This window comes from Zingiber officinale, chromosome 1B (genome assembly GCF_018446385.1).
Source record: "Zingiber officinale cultivar Zhangliang chromosome 1B, Zo_v1.1, whole genome shotgun sequence".
Classification (NCBI taxonomy): domain Eukaryota; kingdom Viridiplantae; phylum Streptophyta; class Magnoliopsida; order Zingiberales; family Zingiberaceae; genus Zingiber; species Zingiber officinale.
In genome coordinates this window covers 171,160,613-171,178,278 of record NC_055986.1, presented here as the reverse complement: position 1 = coordinate 171,178,278, position 17,666 = coordinate 171,160,613, and the positions used below count along the sequence as shown (strand labels likewise).

Sequence of the window (17,666 nt, the reverse complement as noted above, 5' to 3'; positions counted from 1 at the left end):
CATTTCCGATGACGATCGGGCAGAGGAAATTTTTACTAGTGGCGGTAGACTATTTCTCCAAGTGGGTGGAGGCCGAGCCGCTGGCAAAGATCACTGAGCAAATGGTTAAAAAATTCATTTGGCAGCACATCATTTGTCGGTTCGGCATCCCTCGCCGATTGGTGTCCGACAACGGGCGGCAGTTCACAGGGAAGATGTTGGAGGATTGGTGCCAAAGCTACGGCATTGAGCAACATTTCACATCCGTGGCCTATCCTCAGAGCAACGGTCAAGCTGAAGTCGCCAACCGGGAAATTCTTCGTATTCTGCGCGCTCGGCTCGACCATTTAGGAGGAGGCCGGACGAGGTGCCGAGCGCCTTGTGGGCTATCCGAACGACGCCAAAAGAAGGGACGGAGTCACACCGTTCCATTTGGTATATGGCGGTGAGGCCTCATACCGGTCGAAGTAGGCGCTGAGTCACCAGATCCAAAACTATGATGATGACAACACCGAACGAAGAAACATAGAGTGGACTTGTAGAAGAGGAGAGGGCAAAGGCGTCTGCTCGACTGATGGCGTATCGATAATGGATGAAGCAAAACTACAACCACAGAATTCCCGTGATCGCTCCAAGTCGGCGATCTCGTCTCGAAGAAAGTCGTTGGCCACGACGCTTCAAGCGCCATGGGCGTGCCCTTTCAAAATCATCGAGAAGCTCCGCCGCCAGACATCCTGGAGGACGAGGACTGATGACTAGATAGCTGAGCGCGAACCACCTCCACGGTGGTGAAAGGTGTATCATCAGAATCACCCCGTGTATTTCATTTTTCGACTAAATACTTGAAATGCAGAGATGAAAAGTCAAAGGAGCGAATATAAGGCATTATCATCGAAGAACCGATCGGCCGGGAGGTTTATGTGGTTAGACTTGTAGCAATAACCCGCTGCCTCCGGGGAGATGGTACGCGAGCCAAGCGCCGATGTGAAGGCCCGAGCTGCTCACGGTGAGCATGTATGCGAGCCAAGCGCTGATGTGAAGGCCCGAGCTGCCTCGGGAGATGGTATCCGAGCCTGGCTGATGAGAAGGCCCGAGCTGCTCGCCAGAGATGGTATCCGAGCCTAGCGCTGATGTGAAGGCCCGAGCTGCTCTACGGATATGTATCCGAGCCTGGCTGATGTGAAGGCCCGAGCTGCTCACGGGGAGATGGTATGCGAGCCAAGCGCTGATAAGGCCCGAGCTGCTCGCCGTAGAGATGGTATCCGAGCCCGGCCGATGTGAAGGCCCGAGCTGCTCGCCAGAGTATGGTATCCGAGCCTAGCGCTGATGTGAAGGCCCGAGCCCTTCTACGTATAGGTATCCGAGCCCGGCCGATGAGAAGGCCCGAGCTGCTCGCCGAGAGATGGTATCCGAGCCTGCGCTGATGAAGGCCCGAGCCCTTCTACGGAGCATGTATCCGAGCCGGCCGATGAGGCGCCCGAGCTGTCGGGTGAGATGTAGGTGTCGAGCGCGATTGGCAGTGTCGTGCGCGGGCTGAGATGGTATCCGAGCCGGCTGATGAAGGCCCGAGCTGCTCGGCAGAGATGTACGCGAGCCAAGCGCCGATGTGAAGGCCCGAGCCGTCGGCCAGAGTATGGTATCCGAGCCATTGATGAAGGCCCGAGCTGCTCGCCGAGATGGTATCCGAGCCCGGCCGATGTGAAGGCCCGAGCCGCTCGCCGTATATGGTATCCGAGCCCGCGCCCGATGTGAAGGCCCGAGCCGTCGGCCGGGTATATGGTATCGGAGCCTAGCGCTCGATGAAGGCCCGAGCTGTCGGTATATAGTCTCACTAAGACCGACGAGCACCGTTAAAATCGAGAGCCGCCCGACCGCTATAATATCCGCTACCGACGAGCACCGCAAAAATCGAGCCGCCGACCGCTATAAATATCCGCGCCGACGAGCACCGTCGTTAAAAATCGAGAGCCGCGCCGACCGGCTATAAATATCCGCGCCGACGAGCACCGTCGTTAAAAATCGAAAGTCGGACCGGCGACTATAAACCTTCCGGGCGATCGACCAAGAGTCGGGCCGCAGTCGGACCGGCGACTATAAACCGATCGACGTCACCGCGGTCGCACGCGCGGCATCGTCCGCCCGACATCTATCTGACCGATCGACGTCACCGCGGTCGCACGCGCGGCATCGTCCGCCCGGCATCTATCTGACCGATCGACGTCACCACGGTCGCACGCGCGGCATCGTCCGCCCGGCATCTATCTGACCGATCGACGTCACCACGGTCGCACGCGCATCGTCCGCCCGGCATCTATCTGACCGATCGACGCCACCACGATCGCGCGGGCATCGTCCGCCCAAAGATCTATCTCGACCGATCGACGCCACCGCAGCCGCACGCTGCATCGTCTGGCCCCAGATCTATACATCCGATCGGCAGCATTACGATCGTTCTCGGCCGACTCGTCCGGCATCTATCCATCCGATCGGCATCATTCCGATCGCTCGTTTAGCATTGCCAGCTCCTCGATACTCGATTGCCGGACCAGCATTTTATGTTCGCTCGTTGACCATTCTCGACGCCGCTCATTCAGACGTCAGGCCAGCATTTCATGATCGATCGATCGCCATTTTCTCTGTCGCTCGTTAGGCGTTGTCCGCTCGCCGTCTACTCGATCGACATCTTTCCGATCATCCGCTCGGCCACACCGCGTGATCTAGGTCGCACGCCCGGCCTCGTGCCGGTCTACTCAGCGTCCCACGTGCCGCTCGTTTTACATGTCGAGCACTCAGCGTGGTCGTTCGCTCAGCATCTTCCGCTCAACGTCTATCTACCCGATCGACATCACTTCGATCGTCCGGTCGGTATCTTCGTGGCTGCGTACTAGGCATTGGTTCGGTTACAGAATTGATCCGCTCGACACGTTTATCATCTCATGCGACACTATTATCATAGCGACCGCTCGAGTGACATTATATTATCGGTTCATCGATTCGGCTTTGACATCGAGAGCGGGTCAGCTCTTTGCGATAGACTGTCCAGTCAGTCGGACTCACGCCTCCTTCGACTAGACTTGAAGGGGAGGCTTGTGATCCGGTTGTGTATGGGCATGGGAGTAATTAGTTGGTGAAGGAAGGACAGTTTGGTCTTTTTAAGTCCAATTAGGTTTGACTTTAAAGGGAAGCAGGGTTCGGCTTTAAGGGAGAGGCTTTTGGGTTTGGTTGGCCGCCAGGGACAGAGAGGAGGACCACCTCTCTCACTCCCGTGCTCAGCTCATCACCGGCGCCAGGCGCCGCCGCTAGGAGGAACATAGGGGCATGGCTTGCTTCATGTTTCTTTGCAGCCACCTTCTATCGCCGGTTACAACTCCGACGCCTACTGGCATCTATCCTCCTCCCCTCGCTGCTGTCTGCTCCCCTGCGGCCAGCCGCCGTCAGCAGCCTCCACCGCCTTCTTCCGCGGCCACAGCCACAGCGTCGGCTAGTCCTCTAATGCGCTCCACAGCGCCTGTGACGCCGCCGCCCCTTACCGCACTCAGTGCTGCCTCCAGCGACTGCTGTCATCACTGTCGCCTCCTCCGGCAGCGAGCACTACTTATGCTGTTTACCTATGCCGGCCTTTGAGCTGGGATTGGTTTCCAGCCATCGAGCCAATGGGTTTCACTATTCACGTCATTATTAAGCTGATGAGTTATTATGCTTAGGAGTTGCAGGTATTATCCGGCCTACGAGCCGTCTCTTTGGACTCCTGCTACATTAGATCACAGGCCATCGCGCTATGACTTGATCAGCATCACTATCAGCTCATCCATCCATCCGAGGGCGCCCCCCTGGGCCAGGGTACGTTCTCGTACCTTCTTTGCATTTATTTCAATATTCTATTATTATCCGGATATTTATGCATTTGTGGGATTCGCCTCGAGCACCGAGGTACCAGAGACCGGGGGAACCCGGTCGCTGGATACAGGTACAGTTGACCGTAGGAGGACTTCCGACGATCTGGTCAACGCAGCGGACAACTCACCACCGGGTCATGAGGATGCAGTCCACATTCCAGCCATGTCACACCTCGGCAGGTTCGTTTTCTCAGCTTCCAGACAGGATCAAGTACCATACGGTAAGTTCTAAATGTATCGATTTTGATCGACAAAGGATGATTTGAGAGGCTAAATGTGATCATTTAACTCTTAAATACCATTCCTATAATGTTTTTAGAATACACTATCTAAAATGAACTCTAAATCATTTTGAATATTATTATCTTTTTCCAATAGTTTTGTTATTAATTTTTGTTCCTCTTTAATTTCATTAAATTTGGACTTATATACAGAATTATATTTTTATATAACGTTTTAGAAGTCAACTCGACTAAATTATATTTAAATTGTTTCACATCAATTATTTCAGTTAATACTTCCTCTCTATTATTCATATATTAATTAAAAAAAAAAATTCACCCGTGATTTACTTCCTCTGTGTTGACCTAGGCATGGTTGACGGGAGCGCTAGGGCGAGCGAATCACCTTTTTGCCACATATATTAATTAAATGTTAGTGCACGGGGTGTTACCACAATAAGATCTAGGATCAAATCTCACCCTCCCTATGCACTAGTCATTGTCAGGGTTAGTAGCCTCCGTGATTTACCTCCTCAGTGTTGGTCTAGGAACAGATTGATAGAGGTGTTGGAGAGAACGAATTATCTTTTGCCACAATATATTAGCTGGGTTTCTGTCCTCCCTTACGCATTAATCTTCTAGAAATTTTTTGCAGCTTGTATGATAGATTTGAGGGGATAAACGGGTGGATTTGAAGAAAGCTTGTTTTGGTTACCTTTTAGTTGGGAGTTAATTGAGAAGAAAATTTAGGGGTTAAATTGATTAAAACGTATATTAACTTGACTTAAGCCCTGCAAATACCGACATTTTCTTCCTATCTTCCCCAACGCCGAACTCGTCCATCTTCCTCTCGCTCCGATCTCTCTCCATTCCTTGCCTTCTCATCTCCGGCGATTACCGGCCGTACGATGCGGGCTGCCACATGAGTTTCTTCGGTGTGGATCCTCTGCCGTGCCCATTCTTCTCGATTTGATCTCGTCGAGGTCACGACTGATCGCTTGTTTCTCGCCGGACCTTTTTCTTACATTCCTCGGCATCGCCGGTGTAGATCTATCCCCGGAGCTTCAAGGGTGAGCTATCTTGCTCTTTTCTGATTTCCCGCAAGCCTCACCGCCGAACCTTTCCCCGATTTCTCTTTTTCTGTGGCGTTGTGCCCTAGCAGGATCTTGAAGGTAAGTGTTTTACCTAGGTTGTGATTTGGGCTTAGATCTTCCTCTATGCTCACTGTCCCTCCTCTGTTCTGCACCCGTGCCCTAGGTCTCTTCCTTCGGCTCCGATCAATCTTCGCCGCACGAAGTTGTGCCCTAGATCTTTGAGGTAGGTAAATTATTTAGCTGTGGATTTGAATACTTGATCTCTATTCTTGTTCTGATCAGTGATATTCCTGCTTGATCTCATCTTGATCCGTCTAGTGGGAAGGATTCCAACAGGGAGGGTATATTCTGTGGTTTCTTTGATCTAGCAACTCATCTTGTTGCTAGCAGCAACAATCTCTGCTGTGGATCAACAATCACGTGTATTACAGACTGGAACTAATGGACAGCAACGGAGCAACCTAGCAGACAACGATATTGCAGATGCATGAGTGTACCGTGGTGCTCCTTCACCCGTCCCAGAGGTATTGAGGGTATTGACTATGATATTACAGATCCATGCATGCAACATGACGCATCTATATCAAGCTCCATTGAGTAGATTATTTATCCAGAGCCAAATAGATCACAAAGAAAAAATTTCTAACAAAGCATTAAGAACAATTCATCAAAGTACAGCTGCAAAAAGACGTTCATCCATAATGTTGATACTCGCACATAAAAGAGAGAAAAATCATCACTTTGTTTTTTTTTTCAGTTCCTTTTGGTTATAAGTTTTCTTAAACAAAGGATGAAAAAAAGTACGCAGAAATTTTCCATGCAACCAGAAAGAGAAGTGAGAAGAAGGAGAATCCTCCATGAATTGATAATTAAAAAAAACAAGTCTGTGATCAACTATTTCTCTTGCAAGTGAAAAAGGGAAAACGCGTCCAAAGATCCAGAGAAATACTTCACAAAAGCTTGATACCGTGACAGAGAATCGACCAAAGTACAACATGAATGAGGAGGCGACTGAATCAACCGAACAATAATTTGAGGAATTGTCGAAGGACATACCCTGTCAGAAACAGTCAGTCTTAATGCAGAAAAGTAGCCTAACACGGCGCACAGGGAGGTGGTGGGGCGAGCCAGGAACCCTACTTCCATGACAAATTAATGAGATATAACATAATTCGAGTTGGATTTGTGCCCACGGAAGTAGATGAGAAGATGGAGCGATGCTTCTCCTTCAATCGCCTACAGCTGACAAATTTGGATCTAGAAGAACAACCCCGATCTCGATCTAAAATAATCTCAATCTAAATAATTGTTTTTTAAAATAAACAATTATTTAATTAATATATTGGGGCTAAAGGCTATTCAGCTCCAAGCGTGTTGTTAGGTTCCTTTCTTGTTTTCCTTGAATCGATGGCACCGTAGGTCATTGAAGGTGATCCTATCAGGAAGTAGGGCGGATGGCGAGCTAGGAAGGTGGCGCTCTCGTTGACTCGTCGAAGACTCCGCTCGGACCCGCAACACAGACGTTGTTAGTGCCGAGCCAAGAAAGGGGTCCCGACTGTAGGATCGAAAAGAATTTAGATATCTCCACAATGACATGATATTGTCCACTTTGGGCCTAAGCCCTCATGGTTTTGCTCTTGGGCTTTCCCCAAAAGGCCTCATACCAATGGAGATATCTTTTCTCTTATAAACCCATGATCTTTCCCATGTATTTCCAATATGGGACTATGTTTGCAACCTTACAACTCCAACAATCCCCCCCTCAAACAAAGGACCATAGGCTTCCCATGTCCGATCCTCGACCCACCAGGTCTTCCTGCCCTTCGGTCCACCCGACCTACTAGGACTTCCTTGCCTAGTCGCTACTAGGACTTCCTGCCCGGTGTCTGGTCCTCTTGATCCGAACATAAGAGTCCCTACTTTCTTTGTTCGAGGTCAATATTGTACACACATGGCTCAATAAGACCATAGCTCTTGTGCACAGTCGACGGTTAAACCTTCTGGCAGTCCGGGCTCTGATATCAATTGTTGGATCGAAAAAAATTTAGATATCTCCACAATAGCATGATATTGTCCACTTTGGGCCTAAGCCCTCATGGTTTTACTCTTGGGCTCTCCCCAAAAGGCCTCATACCAATGGAGATATCTTTTTCTCTTATAAACCCATGATCTTTCCCATGTGTTTCCAATATGGGACTATGTTTGCAACCTTACAACCCCAACACCGACGATGGCCCTCCAACACTCAAGTTAGTAACCGGCAGCGAAAATGGAAAGTGGAGTAACAGTGAAGCAGCAAGTGAATAGTAGATGCGTATGTGCACGTACCTTCGTCAGTGCTTACACCCCCTTTATATAAAATGTCTGTGGCGAGCGTGCACACTCCTTGAGACGTACACGCTTCTCAAAGCTATCGCTGAAAATATATGTCAATAAAGTGTCCCTGACATAATATCTTAACAGGCCGAGCTTATCTCTAACATGACAATGGAAGCTTCGACCGTACGATCTTCCTGCAGATTATCCTTGGCATCGGCGACACGCCCTCCCATAAGGATATGGAGGTCCCGGTCTGTCTGTACTCGATTGAGTGACAATCCGCTCGGTCCGATCTTCCTTGGGGGGCACATCTCATTCGACAATAGGACCTCTGTCTATAGAGGTCGGCCCGCTGATTGACATATTCTGCCCGCTCGACACCTGGTGCACTGGAAGTGGGGTAGACAACACTTTGGCCGAGCCGCCTTGGGTATGGCCAATCAGACTCTACATGTCTGCTGACCAAGCCACCTCCGATATCGTCGATCGGACTTATGCACGTCCGCTCAGCTCTGACGGGCTAGCTTCGATCGGCCTATCATGGTGTTGGTCCTTGACTCTTGACTTTGACCTCCACCGTGAATGTTGACTTCTGACAGGTGGGCTCGTTCTTATCGTCGTATCACAAGTCTCCCATTCAAATCTAATCGAAGGAGGTTACAAGTCCGATTGACTGGACAAAGAGTATCGACAGGCCGCTCAACCTAGGTCGATGGTGAAAATGGCCCAGCGTGCCGCTCGACATATCTACTCAATCGCGCCCGATTGGAAGGGCTTTTGCCTTCACTTGGGAGTTTTTTCTATGTGTGGTTTTAGCCGAGCATAATCCAGGCTTGCATCATCCGTATCTCTTGGATTCTGTGCAAACCCTAGCTCATCATGGCCAAGCGCTCCCTCATGCTCATTAATTGCTCTTCATTAAATGTTGTCTTGTGAGTAAACACCACGTGTCCCACTTACTACCGTCGCACGCTTGACGTGACAAGCGGATATCCTCCGCTGATGCGACACATGGCGTTTTGAATTCAACGACCAGATATTGGCCTAGGGTTTCGCGTCCGCCGATCGGATGATCTCGTTCATCCTTCCTGGGGTTTAAAACCCCCCCCCTCGCAGCACGATATTCCTCTTGCGCTTTCTTTCTCCTCGAGCACCATCGAAGACGCTCCGACACTCTCCGACAACCTTGCTTTCCGACAATTTCTTTCATTCTCTGTCCCTTCGCCGATCTTCTTTGCAAGGTTCTTTCTTTGCCCTTCCTTGATCTTCTTCATTTTTTCCTTTCTGTTCTTCGTTTTTGTTCTCTATTTTTGCGATGGCGAGCTCCTCCCAAGCTCTTGTCGCCATCCCTGGGCTCTAGTACACATCTACCGAGTCCAAGTTCGACCAAGGCGACGCCGAGAGTTTGGCGGGCGCCTACGATTTCACTCCCGACCACCGAATAATTCTCGCCTCCTCGTCCGATCAGCCGCACAATCCGCCGAACGACTGTATCTGCTTTCAAGACCAGTTTACCGGCGGTCTCAAATTCCCGATCCACCCTTTCATCATAGCTGTCTGTAAATACTTTCGCATTTCCCTCCACCAACTCGTACACAATTTCTTTAGGCTACTGTGCGACGTAGTTATCTTCTTTAAGTTGCACGGCATTCCCCTTACACCCCGGCTCTTCCATTACTTCTACTACCCAAAGCTCTCCGAGCCGATGAACTTTCTCTTTCAAGCCCGAGTGGACCTTGTTTTCTTCGATAAAATGTCAACTTTCAATAAATATTGGAAGGATTATTTTTTCTTTATGAGACTTCCCGAGCGGCTCGAATTCCCGACCTGATGGCAGCTCGAGGTGCCGACCCAGCCAAAGCTCCGTAATTATAAGAGCCACTCGGACTATCTTCGAGCAGCGGACAGCCTGATAGGCCAGAAATACAACATCCATAAGCTACTGCTAGAGGGTATCATGTACATCTTCGATTTGAGTCCGCTCCACACTCGACTCCAATGCAGCTTAGGTATGTCGCCACTACATCTTTTTTTTTTACGCTAACTGATTGTTTTTTCTTCTGCAGCCGAAGTCATGATGCGCGCCAGGGTAGCCGATCGAACGAAATTGCGAGATGTGAAAATCAATGTTGCAGGAGTGGCCGAGCTGGAGTCACGCGGACTAGAGTCGATCGGCACGGAGACTACTATCCCGACTGGTGAAAGCGAAGCTACCACTGCGCCGGCCACCGAAGATGCTTTAGTGTGATGAAAAATAAAATAAAATAAATTTTCTGTTTAGGAAGTTATTATGTACAAATTTCTGAACAAAAACAAAGATAACATATATATCAGTAAGAAGATGATGTCAGCTGTAATTGATTCTCTAGATCATTAGAGTCTATCCATGGAATCTCAAAGCATTTGTGATTCTTTTTTAATGTACAAGTATCCAACACGTGTATTAACATGGAAGAACAAGAAGGAAATCAAGGATTCTGAGTATACGGATGCACATAGAAAAGATTCAATATTTGAACACCGAGATAAAGCAAACACCATTGACACTTTTTACTGAAATTTAGCTATCCTATGTGAAATTTAGCTATCCTATGTGTAAATGCCAAGAAAATGGTTATTAATGCAACTGCAAGAATATTTGCATATTATTGCAATCGTTACCACATTTGTAGTTGCTTCAAATAGGCGAATGCAAGTGCAAAGGCTCCATAACTTACACAGTACAGTTATCAAAACAAAAATATGAATCTTTTTTATCAAATATTAGAATCACATATACCTGTAAAGACTTGAAACAAGCAGACATGTAAGAAACCAAACACTGAACCATTGTGCAAAGTCATCAGAAGAATACCTCCAGTTTGAGAAGCATGCAGCATCAAATTCCTTTTGCAAACACTCAAATATTATCTTATCAGAGTCCTTGTGAGAAATAAGAAACTCTATCATCACTAAACAATAGCAAAATGGTTATGAAAAAAAAATAAGAAAAGTTATATTGTAATTATCGACTGAATGAAACTTTAGAGGTGGGTTTTGTGTAGATTTGAAATTTGGTTAAATTTTCTGCAATTGATGGTTGATATATGAGAACAAAAATTTTTTAAAAAAAAAAAACAAAGCCTCCTCTAATGGAGAAATAAGATTAAGACAAGGAACTACTTCATTAGTTAAGGTTACAATGTGGCATACAGATCATTAACCTAAAAAAGTGTTCACCGCAAAGTGTACAATTTGAATCAGAGTATGGTGTAAAACTACAAAGTACATATCTAGAGTTCTATAACCACTAATTCTGACCTCAAAAAAAAAAACTCAACACCTAAGTAACTAAGTATAGTGTACCTTAATAGTGGAGTATCAGCAGAGTATGCTTATAAATTATTATTTAACACTTGCCAACGAATATACAATATGGGTGTGGATCCAAGTACCCAACAAAGCTGTTTCTAGAATTTTTACATGGCCAATACAGGAATGTCGGATGTCCACTCAAAGTGCAAATGTCATACACAGATATGAAGGGGAAAAGATGAATAGTAAATAACATAATTAATAAATGCACCCAATAGTCTATATAGCATAGCAATACTAAAATTCGGTTGGAAGAGTAGAAAATGATTGTTCACGCATGTCTGTATGAATAAGTTGGACAAAATGAATCAGAGAGCCTTTACTTCTTCAAGAAAGATAGATAAGCAAGATGAGAATTTCCATTAAATTAATATTGGAGCAAAGGTCAAACTGCCACCTTAGGGGCCCCTACAAGGCGCACCCACACTTTCTGGAAAGGGTAAATCACAGGGGACATTTGCCCTAGCACAGCGACCCCTTTGCATGGAGGAGGTCAAGCACGCTGCGAGGCATTTTGCACCCGTTGAGAATTGACACCAAGACCTATTGGAATAACTACGCCAACCCGTGGGGGCTCCAATGATAATAAAAATCCCATGACAACCATGTGACAACAGATTCTGAGTCTGAATCGCAGAAATGATCGATATACCATCATCCCTGATGCTATTGAAATTCCATGAGGGTTAGTTCGGAGGTCAGAAGGTGAACACCCTCATCTGGCAATCAACCGTAGCATGATATGTTGATAGTCAATCCATGCCAAGTTTCAAACTCGACCATTTCCAGTACTAATAAATTTATTGTGAGTATAATGTTACCAAAGTCTAACGATCAGCCTCTAACCTCATGGGTGACATCCAGTGTGACAGCAAATCTGGAAACAGTCCACCGGTGACACTTACTGCATCGGATGTCATCCAGGAGGTTAGAGGCTGCCGGTTAGACTTTGGCAACATTATACTCACAATAGATTTATTAGTACTAAAAATGGTCGAGTTTGACATTATCTTTTGCATGGATTGACTATCAACATATCATGCTACGGTTGATTGTCAGATGAGGGTGTTCGCCTTCTAATCTCTGAACCAACCCTCATGGGATTTCACTAGCATCAGGGATGATGGTATATCGATCATTTCTGCGACTCAGAATCTGTTGTCACATGGTTGTCATGGGATTTTTATTAATATTGACGACAACAGTAGTTCTCAGACGCTCCAGTGGTTTGAGAGTATCTGGATGTATTTCTAGACGAGTTACCGGGCTTGCCTCCACGAAAACAAATGGAGTTTGCTATCGAGTTGATTCAAGTGGAGTTGAATCGTCTTTTGCCCCAATATATTAATTAAATAATTGTTTATTTCAAAAAAATAATTATTTAGATATATATTATTTAGATCGAGATCGGGGTTGTTCTTCTAGATCCAAATTTGTCAGCTGGAGGCGATTGAAGGAGAAGCATCGCTCCATCTTCTCATCTACTTCCGTGGGCACAAATCCAACTCGAATGATGTTGTATCTCATTAATTTGTCATGGAAGTAGGGTTCCTGTCTCGCCCCACCACCTCCTTGTGCGCCGAGTTGGGCTACTTTTCCGCATTAAGACCGACTGTTTCTGACAGGGTATGTTCTTCGACAATTTCTCAAATTATTGTTCGGTTGATTCAGTCGCCTCCTCATTCATGCCGTACTTTGGTCGATTCTCTGTTACGGTATCAAGCTTTTGTGAAGTATTTCTCTGGATCTTTGAACGCGCTTTCGCTTTTTCACTTGCAAGAGAAATAGTTGATCACAGAGTTGTTTTTCTTTAATTATCAATTCATGGAGGATTCCCCCTTCTTCTCACTTCTCTTTCTGGCTGCGTGGAAAATTTCTGCGTACTTTTTTTTAATCCTTTGTTTAAGAAAACTTATAACCAAAAGGAACTGAAAAAAAAAAGACAAAGTGATGATTTTTCTCCCTTTTATGTGCGAGCATCAGCATTATGGATGAATGCCTTTTTGCGGCTGTACTTGGATGAATTGTTCTTAATGCTTTGTTAGAAACTTTTGCTTTGTGATTTATTTGGCTCTGGCTAGATAATCTACTCAATGAAGCTTGATTTAGATGCGCCATGTTACATGCATGGATCTGTAATATCATAGTCAGTACCCTCAATACCTCTGGGACAGGTGAAGGAGCACCATAGTACACTCATGCATCTGTAATATCGTTGTTTGCTAGGTTGCTCTGTTGCTGTCCATTAGTTCCAGTATGTAAAGAGCTAAAATGGGTTCAATCTTCCATCAGCAAGTTTTAAAAAAAGAGGACATTTCAATTGGGATTGGCTATGGTAAAATTATGGATTTTTCTTCAGGTTTTATGATACCTTGTGTAATTTTATGGCGGTTAGAACTTAGAAACAATACTGTTTGATCTTCAAATCAAATATGCTAAGAGATGATAGTAATGGTGTTTCATGAATTCTATCTATTTTTTCACTCACATATTTAAGATGTAAATGAGGTTTTACCCTTTTGGGGAACAATTGATAGCTTATTTCAGTCAGAGAAACAAAAAAAGAAAAGTAAGCCTTTGAGAGGGGCATTCTCTTTGGAAAAAGAAACACATACCCAAACAGGAGGATGGAGGAGGAGAGGGAGTTCTTTCTAAATTAATCTAAACAACCGAAAGGAACTTGAGGTTGAAGAATTTATTTTAAAACAAAACTGGTAGACTGTCAGTTAGACTATTAAATGGGAAGTATCCGTGCTTAGATGATAATCACACAGAAGTGAGATTCTTATTCTTACAAAAATGCTATTCAAGTTTTCCAATTCTTCATGGTAGTAGTTCTTTCATTGACTTATATGATAAAAACATGAAATGATGTTCTTTTCTTATTTTTTTGTATTTGACTTGCAGAACTACTGTAAAATTGTTAAATCTTTGGATTACATCAGATGCTTGAAACTTGTTATATCTTAGCTACTTCAGTGGGTGCCAGCAGTATCGACACTAGGCATTTGGCAGATCCTATGATTATAAGAGAATCATGAATGAATGTTTAGATAACCCAATAAAAAGAGGTTGATCATTTTGCATCATTCGTCCTCATTGTGATTTGCTTTTTCTACAATACTAATGGGGAGCAGAAGTTCTGGTGATAAATTTATCATTCATGGTGATACAACAAGAACAGAATGAAGAAAGCCAGTGATGAATTCAGCAAACATTGAGTTGCTCAAGCGAAGCAGCTATAGCATGAAGCATTTGGTTTTCAGGTGCTTCACTTTGGTATTTTCTATATTTGTACTTGGGACCGTCATATCTTCATTCCCCAGTTCCAATTTGCTTACATGGAGGACCTCCAATTGGATAGGCATCACTGCTGCTTCTAACTTGCAAAATTCAATCAGGAGAGACAAATTCCTGGAAGTCCCTCAGATCATTTGGGGGTTGAACAATCAGAAAATTGCACTGGCCAGGGCATGCTTAACAGCGAGATTCTTAAACAGAACCCTTCTGATGCCTAGTTTGAGTGCATCTCTATTCTACAAAGAGGTTGATTTGCTTGAACCTATGGCATTTGATAAGTTATTCAATTTTGAAAAATTCAATGATCGATGTAATGGATTTGTGCGGTTGGGACGCTATTCTGATCTTGTGAACAAGAGCAAGCCATACGAGGTCCTTAAAGGTAGTGGTAGGAAGTGGACAAAGGAAAGGGATCTACATCAGTTGACACAATGCAGGAATGAGTCATTTGATTACATTGAAGTTATTCGGATCTCTGGGAAAAATCCTTTCCTTTGGCACGACCATTGGCCAGCCAAGGATTATGCAAAGTTATTTGAATGTCTTATAGTGGTTGATGAGATAGAGATGGAAGTGGCTAAGGTGATATCAAAGATTAAAGACGTAGGTAGAGAGTTGAGCCACAATTCTAATGCTCCGCCGAAGAATGTGAGTTTAGATGGCTGGCAAGATCACCATGTCCCATACATGGCTGTTCATATGAGGATCGAGAAAGACTGGATGATTCATTGCAAGAACGTAGAGCAGAGATTGAACATAAACCAGATATGTAGTAGCAAGGATGAAATAATTGAAAGAGTATCGCACATTACCACTATACAGCAGCCTATAGTGGTTTACCTTGCAGTTGCCGATGCCCTTCTAGAGGACGATTCAATACTAAGCGGATGGAAAGATGGTTTTGTTCCTTTCGAGAAAAAAAGTCTGGCAATTAAGGATGTATACGATAAGCACCCTTACCTTATACAGTCTGCAATTGACTATGAGGTTTGCTCTCGAGCAGACATTTTTGTTGGAAACAGCTTCTCTACATTTTCCAGCCTTGTAGCACTATCTCGGACAATGAAGTCGATTGGAATGGGGTTCACAAACTCATGCTCAACGGAAGTTGGATATTCATCGTATGCATACAACATCGCAGAACAGCACGGTGGAGCTAAAATGTGGATGACCAATATGTCTGCCCCAAGTCTCTCCAGCATAAGTTATGGGACTAATAGCATATCATGTTACAGTTACTGGAACACATAAGTTAAGGCAGCATCCTTTATTCTATAGGATGCGGCTGTTGCTAAATAGATGCCGTGACCGCATTCAGGAAGATTTTTCACTTCGCAAAGTCTAACCGGTGATTCAAAACTGACTGACTTCTCAATTGGTACAAGATTTCTTGTTCAGCATCTTTTATACAGGTTGTAACATAATTTAACACCCATTTTTTTTTTTGAAAGATGAAAAAAATTGACTAAATACTTGCTCTTATTGTGTTGGCTCTTATTGGGATCTCAAGTGTTTCTACAACCATTTGATGAGGATAGCTCTAAAATCACTTGTATGTTAGCTCTAGAACATGGAATATTCTCCTTACAAATTCATGTGATGATTTTTTTAAATTCAATTTCTTAGTTGGGTGATGAAGATTGAAACCTGACTAATAATGAGACTCGAGAATATTTGATTAATGTTCTTCATTTTCCGCCATGTTTGATGGTTTTAAATAGTTGATATCTTAGGAAGACATGTAAACATCTGTTGTTTGTGGGGCACAAACTTTTGCACTGGTCTCGGTCCAGCTAAAACCGGGGTTCTTCTTTGTTCCTTTCTCGCGCATTAGAGCTTTTACCCTCTTCACCTCGTCCCATCTGCCCAGCTCTGAGTACATGTTCCAAAGCAACGCATAGTTAGCACTGTTTTCTGGCTCGATTTCGAACAATTTGCTCGCTGCAACCTCTGCCAACTCCACATTGCCATGATTCCGACAAGCTGAGAGCAATGCACCCCAGACGCTAGCACCGGCTTCGGTCTCCATCCTTTCAATCATCTGCATTGCCTCAACCAAACGACCGGCGCGGCTGTAGAGGTCCACGACACATGCGTAGTGCTCAGATTGCGGCTTTACATGGTAAACTGTCTTCATGGAATCAAAATATGCAAGGCCTTGATCGATCAACCCTGCGTGGCTGCACCCAGAGAGTAGGCCAGTGAATGTGATAGGATCCGGGCGAATGCCTGATCTCAACATGTCTTCGAATGTCGATACGGCTTCGCAACCGAGGCCGTGCGAAGCATAGGAGGTGATCATGGAGTTCCATGCGGTGACATCTTTGTCTCCGTGAGGAATTTTGTCGAACAGTTGGCGGGCTTTGGTAAGGTTGCCACACTTTGAGTACATTCCGACGAGAGCAATCTGCACGATGGGATGTGAATCGAAGCCCATGGCAGCGGCGTACTGGTGGATCCTCTCGCCTTGCTCCAGCGCGGTGGAGTGGGCGCACGCCGGCAGCACACTCACCACCGTCACCCAATTGGGCTTCACCTCCGAATCCCTCTGCCGCATTTCGTGGAATAGGCTCAGCGCGCGGCCGGATAGTCCGCTCTGGCAGTAGCCGGAGATCATGGAGGTCCAGGAGATGATATTCCTCTCAGGCATTTCGTCGAAGAGGTTCTCGGCGGCGCCGAAGGCGCCCACTCTCATGTAACCGGCGATGAGGGCGTTCCATGAGGAGGGAAGTCTAAGTGCCGTTTCGTTGAACATGCGGTGGGCATCGTCGAGGTCGCCGCACTTGGCGTACATATTGATCAGGGAGCTGCCGACGTAAGCGTCTCGGTGGAGGCCGCGGCGGAGCGTGTAGAGGTGGAGGGTGCGGCCTAAGGAGAGAAAGGAGAGGTCGGAGGCGGCCTTGAGGGCGAAGGGAAAGGTGAAGTGGTCGGGAGGGAGGCCAAGAGCAAGCATCCGTCGGAATAGGCAGAGATTTTCGAGGGGGGAGCCGCGTAGGGAGTGGGAGTGGAGGAGGGCATTGAATAGGAGGGAGGACGGACGGTCGGCATGGTAGAGGAGGAGGGAGGCGGAAGGGAAGTCGTCGGAGAGGCGGGCGGCGAGTGGAGCGTCGTCGTCGTGGAGGATGCCGAGGAGCGCGAGGTGCGCATGGATCTGGCGGAGGCGGCGGAGCGGAGAGGGGCAAGAGGATCGGGCTAGTGAGCGGAGGAGAGAGGCGTACGTGCGGGCGTCGGTAGGCTGCCGGAGGCGATGAAGTGCGCCGCCACCACGGAGATGCATAACACTGACACGACGGACACACGTTCCGTTCCTTAAAAAAAAGGAGTACTGGAGCGGATGCTGGGAAAAAGCGGGTCGGATTTAATCACAAGTCCGCTCCGCGTCCAGAAATTGAAACCCAACCGTTCATTTCTCACGGCTAATTCAAATTTCGAAACTTGTAACCTTCGACAGCATCGCCTCTGTTTGTCCAAACACTGAACACGGAAAGTAGTCAATCAACCAC

At 46.2% G+C, this 17,666-nt stretch overlaps 2 protein-coding genes and 1 long non-coding RNA gene across 15 annotated transcripts in view; 1 reads left to right on the top strand and 2 right to left on the bottom strand.

Moving 5' to 3' along the window:
- The window catches only part of LOC121992238 (O-fucosyltransferase 23-like), a 33,731-nt gene extending 18,044 nt beyond the window's left edge, over positions 1–15,687 (top strand). For 9 of the 13 annotated variants that reach the window (XM_042546521.1, XM_042546531.1, XM_042546475.1 and 6 more), the window contains one exon: positions 13,994–15,687. In XM_042546521.1, the coding sequence (XP_042402455.1) occupies positions 14,065–15,414 (1,350 nt within the window). In that variant the 5' untranslated portion in view covers positions 13,994–14,064 and the 3' untranslated portion in view covers positions 15,415–15,687. Of the gene's footprint in view, positions 1–3,880; positions 4,056–12,247; positions 12,490–13,770 lie in introns of those variants that run through there. The other 4 variants (XM_042546458.1, XM_042546504.1, XM_042546467.1 and 1 more) reach the window with 3 other exon arrangements.
- LOC121992325 lies at positions 7,338–12,057 on the bottom strand. Its single transcript, XR_006114854.1, has 2 exons — positions 11,261–12,057; positions 7,338–10,431 (listed from the first exon to the last, which is right to left on the bottom strand). It is a non-coding gene; the product is annotated as an uncharacterized LOC121992325 (long non-coding RNA).
- Positions 15,688–15,815: 128 nt separating the features above from the next.
- LOC121992228 (pentatricopeptide repeat-containing protein At5g08510-like) lies at positions 15,816–17,635 on the bottom strand. The gene has a single exon (XM_042546446.1). The coding sequence runs from the start codon at positions 17,438–17,440 to the stop codon at positions 15,893–15,895; it is 1,548 nt and encodes a 515-aa protein (XP_042402380.1). The 5' UTR covers positions 17,441–17,635; the 3' UTR covers positions 15,816–15,892.
- Positions 17,636–17,666: the final 31 nt, after the last annotated feature.